Source organism: Mytilus trossulus, chromosome 5 (assembly GCF_036588685.1).
Source record: "Mytilus trossulus isolate FHL-02 chromosome 5, PNRI_Mtr1.1.1.hap1, whole genome shotgun sequence".
NCBI classification, from domain to species: Eukaryota; Metazoa; Mollusca; class Bivalvia; order Mytilida; family Mytilidae; genus Mytilus; species Mytilus trossulus.
In genome coordinates this window covers 7,737,400-7,752,906 of record NC_086377.1, presented here as the reverse complement: position 1 = coordinate 7,752,906, position 15,507 = coordinate 7,737,400, and the positions used below count along the sequence as shown (strand labels likewise).

At 32.1% G+C, this 15,507-nt stretch overlaps 1 protein-coding gene across 1 annotated transcript in view; it reads left to right on the top strand.

Annotated features, from left to right (window-relative positions):
• LOC134717551 (uncharacterized) overlaps window positions 1-15,507 on the top strand; it is a 32,830-nt gene that overhangs the window by 10,991 nt on the left and 6,332 nt on the right. Inside the window, exons 9-15 of the mRNA XM_063580041.1 lie at window positions 213-341; window positions 4,250-4,396; window positions 5,366-5,512; window positions 7,639-7,752; window positions 7,961-8,104; window positions 8,587-8,721; window positions 9,489-9,539. Coding sequence (XP_063436111.1) covers window positions 213-341; window positions 4,250-4,396; window positions 5,366-5,512; window positions 7,639-7,752; window positions 7,961-8,104; window positions 8,587-8,721; window positions 9,489-9,539 — 867 coding nt within the window. The remainder of the gene's footprint in view (window positions 1-212; window positions 342-4,249; window positions 4,397-5,365; window positions 5,513-7,638; window positions 7,753-7,960; window positions 8,105-8,586; window positions 8,722-9,488; window positions 9,540-15,507) is intronic.

Genomic DNA, 15,507 nt, shown 5'->3' with positions numbered 1-15,507 from the left:
TATTGCATAAAGATATTGCTTAAGTTAGAATACACACCAAACACATCTAAAAAGATGTGCATATTTGATAAAGATTTTATAAAATAATCTATTCTAAAACATAATGTTCCAGCAAAAACATAATGACTAATCCCTAAATTAAAGACTTGTTTTTATCAATATGTATCTTCATTCTGTATACTTTATTCTTTCTGTTTCTGTCTTTTCGAAAGTGTCAACGGAAAAGACTCCAAAGCAGACTTTATGTGATGAGGTAGTAAAATGTATGATGTCATGTACAGAAGGTTATAAACTGCAATCTGGTAGGGAAGGAGGATGTCCAATCTGTAGTTGCCAGCAACGTAAGTACAAATGTAAAATTGAGAATGGAAATTGGGAATGTATCAAATGGACAACCCGACCAAAGAGAAGAAAACTGGCGAAGGCCAACAATGGATTTTCAATACAAAAAAAATCACCCATTAACAGAAATGTATAATAGTTGGGTTATAATGGATTTGGAAGAAGAAGAATAAGTATATATTTATTTGACCTCATGTAAATTAGATGCTACCTGGACCCATTTATATATTCATGCTATGTCCAAAGTTGAAAACATTTGAAGTTGTTATCTTAAATATAGCCTTACTTGATATAAGTGATTTTATCTTTAAATTTGTTTACTAAAATCATAGAAATTGCAAATTAATGCATGCTAATGTTATCGAGTTTTGTGATCGGAAGTTCTAGGTTATCTAATATTTATCTCGAGTCTGCTTTTACTCACATTCTTTCTTTTGTCTAGTTATCAAGTAATTACATCGTAGTGTAAGGGTCTTGAAACAACTAGAGGCTCTAAAGAGCCTGTGTCGCTCACCTTGGTATATGTGAATAAAACAAAGGAAGCACACAGTTCATGACAAAATTGTGTTTAGGTGATTGTGATGTGTTTGTACATCTTACTTTACTAAACATTCTTGCTGCTTACAATTATCTCTACCTATAATGAACATATCCATGTAGTTTCAGTGGAAAATGTTAGTAAAAATTTACAAATTTTATGAAAATTGTTAGAAATTGATTATAAAGGACAATAACTTCTTAGGGGGTCAATTGACCATTTTGGTCATTTTGACTTATTTTTGAGTCTTTTATTGCTGCTCATTATTGCTGTTTACAGTTTATCTCTATCTATAATAATATTCAAGATAATAAACAGCAAAATTTCCTTAAAATAACAAATTTAGGGGCAGCACCCTAACAACGAGTTGTTCCATTCATCTTAAAATTTCAGGGCAGATAGATCTTGACAGATATAAACAATTTTACCCTTGTCAGATTTGCTCTAAATGCTTTGGTTTTTGAGTAATAACCAAAACTGCATTTAACCTCCATGTTCTATTTTTAGCCGTGGCGGTCATCTTGATTGGTTGGCCGGGTCAAAAAACACAATTTTTCAAACTAGATACATCAATGATGATTGTGGCCAGGTTTGGATTAATTTGGGCCGGTAGTTTCAGAGGAGAGGATTTGTGTAAAAGATCATGGATATTTACGAAAAATGGTTAAAAATTGACTATAAAGGGCAATAACTCCTAAAGGGGTCAACTGACCATTTTGGTCATGTTGACTTATTTGTAAATCTTACTTTGCTACACATTATTGCTGTTTTCAGTTTATCTCCATCTATAATAATATTCAAGATAATAACCAAAAACAGTAAAATTTCCTTAAAATTACCAATTTAGGGGCAGCAACCCAACAATGGGTTGTCTGAAATCATCTGAAAATTTCAGGGCAGATAGATTTTGACCTGATAAACAATTTTACCCATGTCAGATTTGCTCTAAATGCTTTGGCTTTTGAGTTATAAGCCAAAAACTGCATTTTACCCCTATGTTCTATTTTTAGCCATGGCGGCCATCTTGGTTGGTTGGCCGGGTAATAAAACACAAACTTTAAATTAGATACATCAATGATGATTGTGGCCAAGTTTGGATTAATTTGGCCTGGTAGTTTCAGAGAAGAAGATTTTTGTAAAAGATAATGGATATTAACGAAAAATGGTTAAAAATTGACTATAAAGGGCAAGAACTCCTAAAGGGGTCAACTAACCATTTTGGTCATGTTGACTTATTTGTAAATCTTACTTTGCTGAACATTATTGCTGTTTACAGTTTATCTCCATCTATAATAATATTCAAGATAATCACCAAAAACAGTAAAATTTCCTTAAAATTACCAATTTAGGGGCAGCAACCCAACAATGGGTTGTCTGATTCATCTGAAAATTTCAGGGCAGATAGATCTTGACCTGATAAACAATTTTATCCATGTCAGATTTGCTCTAAATGCTTTGGTTTTTGAGTTATAGGCCAAGAACTGCATTTTACTCCTCTGTTCTATTTTTAGCCGTGGCGGCCATTTTGGTTGGTTGGCCGGGTCAAAAAACTCAATTTTTCAAATTAAATACATCAATGATGATTGTGGCCAGGTTTGGATTAATGTGGCCCGGTAGTTTCAGAGGAAAAGATTTTTGTAAAAGTTAACGACGACGGACGCAGGACGACGACGACGACGGACGACGGACGCCAAGTGATTGGAAAAGCTCACTTGACCTTTTAGGCCAGGTGAGCTAAAAATGAAAATGTTTGTTTGAATGCAATACTGATTAACATAGAATATAAATATAAGTAATTTTGTTGTTTAAACAAGCATATGTATAGAGACACAGACACGTTAACTTTTATTTCTATAGAAGTCGCTCTTCACTATACTACTACCTGTCGATACATTTATTTTTGGCATTGCACAAGTCATGTCTTCTTTGAATATTAATGACGTTAAAATACTAAATCCCTGTGATGTGTTTTAGTCGATTTTAGTCTCTGATGCACGATTTTTTACTATTAATTGGTTTTGGCTTTTAACTAGCTGTCAGTAACTGCGAGTACTCTCATATCGTATTTTCTTGTTAATTCGACCTGTTGATACTGTTTATAATGCTTTTTTCTTATTTTTTTATTTATATGGATCTTGTCTGTACACCAGCTTTGATTATTTGTAATATCTTCAATTTTTCACTTATTCTTACAACATTTGTATAAACTTCAAGATTATAAAAAAGCGGTTTTTTTTCTAAAGTGAACATTGATTGGTTAAATATTTCTCAGTGTGTTTGAATTTGTTTGTTAGCTTTTTGGTCATGAATGTTTGTCTCAAATATTTAATTTACTGTGCATTTGTATTCAGATATAGCAGATCAAATTTATTCGTTCATTGTGTAATCATACGTTTTTTGATTGAGTTAAGTCTGCCAATTGATATTTTATTGTATGTTTTTCTATGTTGTGATGTTATGCTATTGTTTCAGAAAAAAGGAGAAGGTTTTGATCCATTAAAACGTTTAATCCCGCTGCAAATGTTTGCACCTGTCCTAAGTCAGGAATCTGATGTACAGTAGTTGTCGTTTGTTTATGTAATATATACGTGTTTCTCGTTTCTCGTTTTGTTTATATAGATTAGACCGTTGGTTTACCCGTTTGAATGGTTTTACACTAGTAATTTTGGGGCCCTTTATAGCTTGTTGTTCGGTGTGAGCCAAGGCTCCATGTTGAAGGCCGTACTTTAACCTATAATGGTTTACTTTTTGAATTGTTATTTGGATGGAGAGTTGTCTCATTGGCACTCACACCACATCTTCCTATATCTATATATGTGCCTTGTAGCAAACTAGGCAATTTATCCAGTAAAACCACAAGTTTAAGCAGATAATGGTTACCACCAATGTCCGCAAATATAAAAATAAGATTTTAAATTTTATATTTAAAATTCCTGAAATACTTACAGGAGTAGGCCTAGGTTTAGGCAGATTACACTTTAAAAACATTAATGTGTTTATAGAAGCCAATTATCAAACAAATCGTGTTATTCAGATTTCAATAATAAGTATTGATATGAAGCTTTTAGATGAACATAAGCAGTGAGCTAGCAGTGCTTTTAAGAGTTATTTCCCTTTATATAAGTCTTCCATTTCAAAAACAAGAGAGAGGATGAGGGTTTTGATGGGGCATTTCATTTTTGTACTCTTTACATTTTCAGATAATTTCTTTGCAAAATGTTCTATTTTCATTATCTGTTGTCAACTTAATATACACGTTTTTCCATTTTTTTTTCTTCTGAATCTTATAAATAATTGCTAGGATCGGTAGCTCTAAATGCTTCTCTACTAGATATTTTTACTGTATTGTTTCTAATTTAAAATTATCAGCTCCAACACCAGCCCCTACAGTAGCAACAATGCAGAATATTCTGTCGTGTACAGAGAGAACCGTTCACTGCATGAAGTCTTGTAAACATGGATACCACATGTTGAGTTCTATAAACAGCGACTGTCCACGATGTAACTGTTTACCACGTAAGTCATCATACAAAAATCAAGTACAAACAATAAAATCAAAATGAATATAGTATATTATGATATCTGCACACGAAAGTAAATAATTAGTTTTGAATTTAAAGTTATATGCACAAAAAAGATGTAAAGAAAACTTAATTGGCGTTTCATCAATTTCATATAACATAAATATTTACTGCATTTCTCCAAGAAGTAAAGACTTTAACCGACACTCCTTTTTTTCTGTATATTTTCGTGGTAGCGAAACATGTAGCTGATTTTACAAATTGTGTTGTTTTGTCTAAAACAATTGATGTTTACATGTACTGTTTCAAGGATGATTTAACTTTGACATATTTCTTTTTAACAAATTCACACTGGTTATGATATTCCCGTGCTTGCGTTTCCTATCATGTGTAGAGGGTTACTGCTCACAAGGAAGCTATAAAACCAAGAGTTCCAAATGGTGAAGTTGAAATCATCCCTTCGTAAATTTTACGGACGCCATCACGAGTTGGATGACCGTTATGGAATAACCCTTTTACAAATGATATCGGATATGTTCCTTATGTCGTAACTACAATCCCCTTCCCTTTCATGAATTTGACCTACCGAATTAGACTATTTACCGGATTTGTAATCACATAAGCAACACGACGGGTGTCACATGTGGAGCAGAATCTGCTTACCCTTCCGGAGCACCTAAGATCACCCCTAGTTTTTGGTGGGATTCGTGTTGTTTATTCTTTAGTTTTCTATGTTGTGTCATGTGTGCTATTGTTTTTCTGTTTGTCTTTTTCATTTTTGGCCATGGCATTGTCAGTTTGTTTTAGATTTACGAGTTTGACTGTCCCTTTGGTATCTTTCGTCCCTCTTTTATGTTTTAGTCATGGTTAACAGCGAAACAAAGAACAAAAATTAACAAAAGTTGTGTACATTATACATTTTATACCTACGACTCAAATATTTTCAATTTTCCATTTTGCATAGCTCCGACATCAGCACCAAGTCCTACACCTGGTATATATTCTGTACTTAGACAATGTCCGGAGACATTACATTGTATGACGAGTTGTAGTAACGGATACTCATTAGAAGGCGGATCGTTCGGCTGTCCAAAGTGTACATGTAATCAAGGTAAACATAGTTATACATGCGTAGTAAAGGATACTCATTTGACGGCGGATCGTCCGGCTGTCCAAAGTGTACATGTAATCAAGGTAAACATAGTTACATGTATACTTGCGTAGTAAAGGATACTCATTAGAAGGCGGATCGTCCAGCTGTCCAAAGTGTACATGTAATCAAGGTAAACATAGTTATACATGCGTAGTAAAGGATACTCATTAGACGGCGGATCATCCGGCTGTCAAAAGTGTTCATGTAATCAAGGTAAACATAGTTATACATGCGTAGCAAAGGATACTCATTAGAAGGCGGATCTTCCGGGTGTCCAAAGTGTACATGTAATCAAGGTAAACATAGTTATACATGCGTAGTAAAGGATACTCATTAGATGGCGGATCGTTCGGCTGTCCAAAGTGTTCATGTAATCAAGGTAAACATAGTTATACATGCGTAGTAAAGGATACTCATTAGAAGGCGGATCGTCCGGCTGTCCAAAGTGTACATGTAATCAAGGTGAACATAGTTATACATGCGTAGTAAAGGATACTCATTAGACGGCGGATCGTCCGGCTGTCCAAAGTGTTCATGTAATCAAGGTAAACATAGTTATACATGCGTAGTAAAGGATACTCATTAGACGGCGGATCGTCCGGCTGACCTAAGTGTTCATGTAATCAAGGTACATACGGGCGTGAAACAAAAAAGAATACATGGAACGATTTGTTAAATCTAAAACTATTATTATGTAGTAATCCCTCTATTATATACTGCAGATAATTGTTTTATGTAATGCAAGTTAAGAAGTTGAATAACTAAAACAGTCAAGAACAGTTAAAGACTTTATAAAGAAATTAAATTAGGAATCCAACAAATACACTATAATTGTACAACAATAGCACCACTTCCTCGATAAATACGTATGGTACAATTTCCTATAGAGGCATTTTGAAACATTGAAAACGTGGAAGCTGGAAGCATAAAAGTATTTACAGTTTAATGATCAATACTACTACATGTTGTAATATACGATGATTCATAATTGTCAATTTCATTTGTTAGCAAGTACTTAACTATCATCTATATCCTTGAATTTAGACATGTTAACATCTGTTTTTCAATAACAGCTGGTTCTGTACAAACATATTAATTTTACAACTGGATCCAACACACTTTATCGCTATTTGTCCGCTTATACTTGACATCACAAAGGTTCAAGTAAAATGCTGACGTCATAATAAAAATGTTTAACGTCACAATTCAAAAGCAAACAGACGATACTGATAATACCGCTAGTAACTTGCACGAGAGGCACTGTAATGAGTTTTTCTCACGACAGGCCTCGTATATGGGTTATCAACCCGGAGGAAAATTATGACTTGTGAACTTCTGTTCATTACACACATGCAAAAGCTATTATATTAATGTTAAATATATTCTCAAAATCCTTTTTAAATATTTATTAACTTTATAAACGCATTTGTTTGGAAAACGCTTGATAGATAACAGGTTTGCAATTCAATACCTCTACATTACACTCATAAGTGGCGTTCGAATCTCTTGCAGTAAAACGGATTACTTTTAAACGTATTATACCATGCATATATAATGACAAGTTTCCTGATTATGTCTACATTATTATGATAACTACTTTTATTATCAAAAAATTGAAAACAACTTGTTGCGTCCGAGGCGCTTTTCTGGATTTCGCATCATCAGTTACGTTTTAAGCCATAAATGTGAAATCCGAAGATGTATAAGTACCGAAATACGTGTATGTACTAAATATAACTCTTTAAGGTGGTACCCAACACTTTCACTAAAATTAATTTGGCTCGTTTGAATTTCATAAAATTTGGACAATGTATTTACTTTGACCCTTAAACAAAACTATTAAAATTTAAAAAATTTTGAACCAACCGTTTTGTCAGAAAAATTACACTGGTTATATAGCAATTTGACAAACACAAATTTTGATCATTGAGAAGCTTAATATTCCCTTTACAACACAACGTAATTAAAACGTTTAGCTGACTTTACAGAGTTATCTCCCTGTAGTGTTAGGAACCACCTTAAATAAGAGTGTACCTAATGGTGAACCCCTTTTAAAGTTTCTGATGTTATATGTTTTTTTTCAGCTCATGTTGTTACACTTATGTGTACATCGGCTCTTTCCTGTCTTAGAGGGTGTCAGCTCGGATACAAATGTGGAAATGATGGCTGTCCAACGTGTTTATGTGTTGAAGCTAAAGGTATTGCTTTTTTTATATGAAGGGTTGCCTTTATGCCTAAAACTACAGAGGTCATTACACGATAGATTTGAGACACAAAACTCCGATGTGTTGGTATGGCATAGATACTATTTACTTGTCCCGTCCGTAATGATAATATGATTCGTCAAAGTAGGCCAAAACTGTTAATTCTAGAAATAAATTCCATAAATGTTGCATTTTTTTTTAGAAATTGGAGTTACATACACAGACACCTACATTCAGTCCTCGTTAACATGTAGTGCACAGTTTAGTTGTGTGAGTAAATGCCCGTTTGGATACAAAACGGGAGAAAATGGCTGTCCAATGTGCAGATGTTTGCAACATATTTCAGGTAAAGTTCAATAAAAACAAACACTATATAGTGAAATTATTGCATGGCATGTATAACTATTTCAAATGTTAAAAATAGTTGTCAAAGGTACCAGGCTTATAATTTGTCCACATAAGAATATCAGTGACTCTCAGATCAAAATTGTTACGAAGCAAAACAAGTACAAAGTTCAAGAGCATTGCTGACCCAAAGTCCCCAAAAGGGTTATTTTGTATTTTAATTTGCTTTTAAGAATGTTTTTTATAATATAACTTCTTAAAAACTCATTAATCTAGAAAAAGAATAATGGAATTTAAACAAATGGAATCATTAATTATTAAAAAAATATCGTTCACTACGTTTTTTTTCTTTAAGCACATAATTGATACCGTACGGCATTAAATTTTGCATCACATACAAAAACGTGGCAATCTTATTGTTTGCATTAATTTAATAAAAATAGTTAAAAACATCTCACTTTTCAACTTATCCTTTTCTTACAGAAAAACAGCATTTAACTGTAGCCGATAGATGCCCAGAAGCAACAAGATGCAGTGAGATGTGTCCAGAGGGATATACATTGAAGACTGTAGTCGGAAGAGAATGCCCTATATGTCAATGTGTCAGAATTATAACAGGTAATGGTTTTGCATTTCTTTTTTTTGGGGCCCTTCATAGCTTGCTGTTCGGTGTGATCCCAGTATGTGTTGAAGGCCGTACCTTGACCTATAATGGTTTACTTTTATAAATTGTTATTCGGATGGAGAGTCGTCTCATTGGCTATCATACCACAGCTTCTTATAACTATGTATGTCTCACAAACTACATTCAGTATTTGTTAGCATGCTTAGCAATTCTTTTCCCTGTGGGTACATGAAGATATGGATATTAAATTGTGACAGATAATACATTGTTTTTTTTAAGGAAATGTTACCAATCACGGGTTGTTGAAGTAAAATGTAATCGATTAATCGATTGCTTATGTAGATTTTGTATTATTCCTTAAAGTGAGCAATCGACCGAGTTTAGATTTGAGACGGGTGATGCTTGCATAGCAGTAGACTCTTTGTTACTTTGTTACAAATTTTACTTGATTAGTACATTAAAAACTTGAAATATATGATAATGTTACCTGGTATTAGTCCAATGTTTAAGTTAAAAAACGTATGCTAGTAAATGAGCTTTTACAATGTACCAAACCATTTTTTTTTATTATGATCACATTAAAACGATTGCCTAATGTATCATCAAATACAGAAAAATAATGTGTTTAGAGACGCTTAAAATGTTTTTATATGAAATACATTGAACCTTTAATCTAGGAAATTCCAGTGCCACCTCTATTTGTATCATTTACAGCAACAATGTCATTATTTTGTTTAATACTATTCTGTTTATACCACAGAGAGTGTACAAAGTCAATTGGGAAGTTGTACTGGTCCAGAATGTTCATCAGGTATGAAGGTGTAAACAGTTGTCAAAAGTACCAGGATTATAATTTAGTACTCCAGACGCGCGTTTCGTCTACATAAGACTCATCAGTGACGCTCATATCGAAATATCAAAAAGCCAAACAAATACAAAGTTGAAGAGCATTGAGGATCCAAAATTCTAAAAGGTTGTGTCAAATACGGCTAAGGTAAACTATGACTGGAATAAGAAAATCCTTAGTTTTTCGAAAACAGTTTGTAAACAGGAAATTTATAAAAATGATCACATTATTGATATTCATGTTAACACCGAAATGTTGACTACTGGGCTGGTGATACCATCGTAAACAGTTTCAGTCTATAATTATTAATATTATCAATCTTTAATATCTTTTGATAATTGTTTGTCTTTGTTTTTATGTTTCGTACTTCATATGAACATATGCTACTGTGGATTCATTATATTTCATACGATACTATTTTTTTATTTTGAAAAATAAGTTTAACGCTTATCTAGATGTTCAATCAATAAGAAGTAATATGTAGGTTTGTTCATGAATGCAGATTAATTTTGCAATTTGTTTGAATTCAGTATGGACTAAATACAATTGTATCTAAAACCTCGAAAATTGCTACCTACGAATATGAATGAATCGTTAGCTAGTTGCTATATAGTGAATTGGGTTTTGATATTTTTTTTCAAATATTAAATAATCATAATTGAAATCAAAAAAATACTGTTCAATTAAGGCAAGGAGTACGTTATAGAACACTTCTAGCGATAAATAAAAGTTGCATCGTTAGATACTCAAATTATCTCCCTTACACCACGCAAGGGAAATGACTTCCTGTGGTTTCTGAAGAAACTAAAACAAGAACGCCTGTAGCAGAAAGTAAATATGCCTTTCAACAAAATTTTAAACAAAAGAAAATTAGTGACAATGCTACAAAATTTGATAACGAGGAATTTATGAGAAATTCTTTGGAGATTATTACGTTCGCTTTGAATTCAGTTCTGTTTATTTAATCAGTTGGTAAAAAAGAAGTTCTTTATTGGTGTTTTGGATTCGTGAAGCATGCTAATTCTATTTATCAAAAGGATAAAACACTCGTCTAAATATAATTTCCTGTTTTTCCTGTAGATAAGATTATAAGTTTTCTCTTATATTGTTCACATAGCTATTGTAATCTTTTCATGAACTTTCAATCCCTACATTGGCAACAGGAAGTACAACAAGCTCGTAAAAAATTGCAATAAGGTTTAGATCATCAATAATTTATTCATTCCTCACTAATATTTAGCTTAATTATTCAATAGACTAGTGTACTTTTCAAAGAAATATAAAGCTTTAATATGGTCACTACTTGATTTGTTTTCTTAACATCGATCTCACTTTTATGCCTCCAATATTTAACCAAATGTGCATATTTTTCTGTCTCTTTAAACATTTGTTATTGTTTATAGGTATAATGTGTATTGTTTGAAGTAGATTCAAATGAATGAGTATTAACAGTCTATGGAAGAAGCGTTTCGATAAAAAAAAAAAAACTTCACTTATATCAACGAGCGATATTGTCTTATATCAACGAGTTGCGTTATGGGAAATTTCAGACAAATGTTAGCATTTGTACGACAGTTAGGGCCGTTACTTAAACAAATTTTTTTTTTATTACTTACATAAGTATTTTTTTATTTTAAAAATAATGAAATTACTGAATAGAGTTATTTTAATTTTCAATAGAAACATAGACTAAATATAGTTTTCATGATTTTAAACAACATTTTATATCATAAAATAAAGAATTTATCAGATTTGAGAGGAGTATAGAGATAAAGGGTAACTTTGAAAATAATGACAAAAATATTACTTGAATAAGTTATTTTAAACACTTTTGAAAAAAAATATCAGTCTACCTTCAAGATTTTGGAGGAAAATGAGAATTTAATAGTCCCAAGAGACTTATCTTTGACCCAGAAGCGTCGGTATGAAAGATAAGTGCGTTGGAAAGTTAATTTGTGTTTCTGAAGAATTAGTTTTTTACATATCAAGGGACAAATAACCAGATAACTGTGAACATTATCTAAAGCTAGTAAAATCTGTATTCTTGGACACCTATAAAAATAATATTCAGAAAATAACTTATATAAGTTATATTTAAATTAGCCTCGTTTTCAACATCACTTGTATAGGTAATTTTAATTGTTACTTGTTTAAGTAATGTTCCTGACTGTATGAAGAAAGGCAGATTTCTCGGTATCAAGTAAATACTCTTTTCTTAAAACAGGATGACATTTGACACGACATACGTCTGCTGTAAAATTTCTATCAATTATTTTATGTAATAACAAGAAAGGTGTATGTAAACAAGAAAATTGAATTGTTGAATAAATGAAACATAAATGCACGATTTATCATTTGTAGATGTATACATTCAATAAATATCATGTAGCAAATACAGTAGAATGCAATTAAGATGAATTCAATTGTTTGCTAAGCCAAAATTACCTATAAGTCAATGCTATATTGTCTTATATCAATGCGACGTTTGTCTTATATCATAGCGAAGTTTTTTTAATATAAAAAAATATGAATGCGATACTTTTCTTATATAATTGCTATAGTTTTCTAATATCAAATGAACACGATGACAGGTCACAATGCATGTCAAGAAAACCGCAAACATAATTTACAAACTTGGTTCATGAACGGCTTAATGTTTGAGGATCAATTTCACTAAAATTTCGTATCTGTAACAAAATTAACGCTTACATGAACCTATCATTTGGAAAATGTTGCTTGACCCTATTGCTAGTTGAAAGTGTTAACAACCTGTTTAGTCTTTTGTTTTCAATCATATGGTTTAACCGACTAATTCTATTTGAAGTGATGATGCAATGGCGGAATTTAAATGCGGTTGTAAATAGTCTACCGGCCTATTAGATTATAATATAGGTCCAGTGGGGTCTAGGGGTTGGAACACCTTTTTTTTTGGCCGATCAATGCATTTGAATGGGAACATATGGTTTGACCCCCCTTTATCTTGGGTTTGGAACCCCCTTTTTGAAAACGGCTGGATGCGCCCTTGAGGTCGCGCTGCTTTAGCCTATCCACATGGGTAATATCAAAATAAAAACTATCATTAATTACTTAAAAGAAAAAGAAAACATTCATTCAAACAATCCAATTCAATACAGCTCCATATAACAATGAATATTCAAATGGTAAAATAATTATTCCAAACAAATTCAAATGTACAAATGCTGATGTCCTGGACTTTGAAGATACCAACTGAGTAGCCTCAGACTACAAATTGAACAACTTCAGATACAACGAAAATAAAAAATCTTGTCAAACAGAAAATTTATTCATTATTAACATAGAAAACAATATTGAGAAGAAAAACAGTTCTTTTTGGATATCAAAGACTTTCCCCGTTGGTAAATCGATATCCCTATGAGCATAATCAGCTCGCCGCAAGAACGCTCTTTTACATCGCGATGACCGTGAGGGCATTCCGATGTATTGTTTCCACAGAGATTTGACTTTCTATTTGACTAGTTACCAATCGTTTAAATACGTGAACATTTCTTAGTCCAAAATAACAAAAAGTATCGCTTGTTATAAATTCATTTCTTCAATGAATACTAAAAAAATGTTTAGAAAACAAATAAATCAGATGTAAAAGTCTCTTGACTTTAGAAATTTGTATATATTTTTTCTATATTTATTAATTAAGATCGTCCAGTGCTGTTTATTTGGTATTTTTATTGACGTAATCGTTCGTGTACCATCATAATTGTCGTTACCGTTAAAGCGTTAGAAGTGTCCTAGTTTATATTGCACTGTACAAAAGATTCAGCACCCAAATGACGTTTTTGAACGAATGGAAAGCAGTTATTTACAAGGGAAAACTTTGAAGATTTATAGATATAAGAAGATCGTGCATGAGTTCGAATGAGACAACTTTCTATCAAAGTAATAATATGTTTCAAGTTAACCATTATTGATCAAAGAAGGGCCTTAAGCACGGAACATTGGCTCACAGCGAACACCACACTATATAGGAACCAAAAAAATACTAGTGTTAAACCATTCAAACAGGAAAACCAACGGTCTAATTTGTATAAAAAAGGAGATTCAAAAGTACAGGTACGATTTTATTGAATCAATCTAAGCGAGGACAGTATGATTCATCTTTGTCACAAGTCAGTTTCATTGTTATCAATAAAGAAAGTCTTCCATGCGTGCGTTGCGAGCATATCCAACATATACTATTTCGGTGCATTCATTATAAAATTTGCTAAATGTTACATATGTGAACAATAACTTTGATACTTAGCTATTTGATTACGACATTGTTTATTAAACCCCATCGGTACTGGCATTTTCAAATTTTGAAAATGGTGGGTTGAACTTGGTTTTATAGCGCTAAACCCCTTACTTGTATGACAGTCTTCAAAATTACAGGTAAGATTTTATTGAATCAATCTAAACGAGTACAGTATGATTCGTCTTTGTCACAAGTTAGTTTCATTGTTATCAATAAAGAAAGTCTTCCATGCGTGCGTTGCGAGCATATCCAACATATACTATTTCGGTGCATTCATTATAAAATTTGCTAAATGTTACATATGTGAACAATAATTTTGATACTTAGCTATTTGATTACGACATTGTTTATTAAACCCCATCGGTACTGGCATTTTCAAATTTTGAAAATGGTGGGTTGAACTTGGTTTTATAGCGCTAAACCCCTTACTTGTATGACAGTCTTCAAAATTACAGGTAAGATTTTATTGAATCAATCTAAACGAGTACAGAATTTTTCGTCTTTGTCACAAGTTAGTTTCATTGTTATCAATAAAGAAAGACTTCCATGCGTGCGTTGCGAGCATATCCGATATTTATTATAACATTGCATTCATTATAAAATTTGCTAAATATTACATATGTGAACAATAACTTTAATACTTAGCTATTTAATTACGAAATTTTTTATTAAACCCCATCGGTACTGGCATTTCAAATTTTGAAAATATTAGATTGAACCTGATTTTATAGTGCTAAACCTCTTACGTGAATGACAGTCATATCAAATTATGTCATATTTACAACGATGCGTTAACAAAAGATACATAATAGATAAAATTATCAAAATATGGGTACTGCAGTCAAATATTAATACTAATAAGTAATAATAATAAAAAAAAACACCGCTATGATATTTTAAAAGTATAGCATTGATATTTAATAAAATAGCATTTGTATATTTATGTATATAAGAAAAACACAGCACTCCAAATTTTACACGGACACAACCGTTTGCGCCAAACTAAATTCTGGATGTATATTTAGACTCAATTGTTGTTTATATTTGAACAATAAGTTTTAAAGTTAGTATTTTCTTAATTTTTGTTGCCGAAAAGAACAATTTCCGCATGGAATGTCTTGATATTATACAATATCGCTATGTGATATAAGAAAAGTTTTTATCGATACGCTTCTTCCATAGACTGATTATTTTGGGTTTTTTATTATTATAAAGAACGAATATGGTTATCTATTCAGATTTATTTTTGATTTGAAAGTACGCACGATGGTCTGATTCCAACTTATTGAAAAACACTGGGGGGATGCCACTGCTGGTGAACGTTTCGTTCCCGAGGGTATCACCAGCCCAGTAGTAAACATTTCGGTGTTGACTTAAATATCAGTCATGTGGTCATTTTTATAAATTTCCTGTTTTCAGAATTTTTCGAAAAACTAAGGATTTTCTTATTCCAGGTAAAGATTACGTTAGCCGTATTTTGCACAACTTATTGGAATTTTGGATTCTTAATGCTGTTCAACTTTGTACTTGTTTAACTTTATAAATATTTCGATTTGAGCGTCACTGATGAATCTTATGTTGATGAAACGGGCGTCTGGCGTACTAAATTATAAACATGGTACTTTTGATATCTATCCAACTTATTGTAAAAATTAATTAACG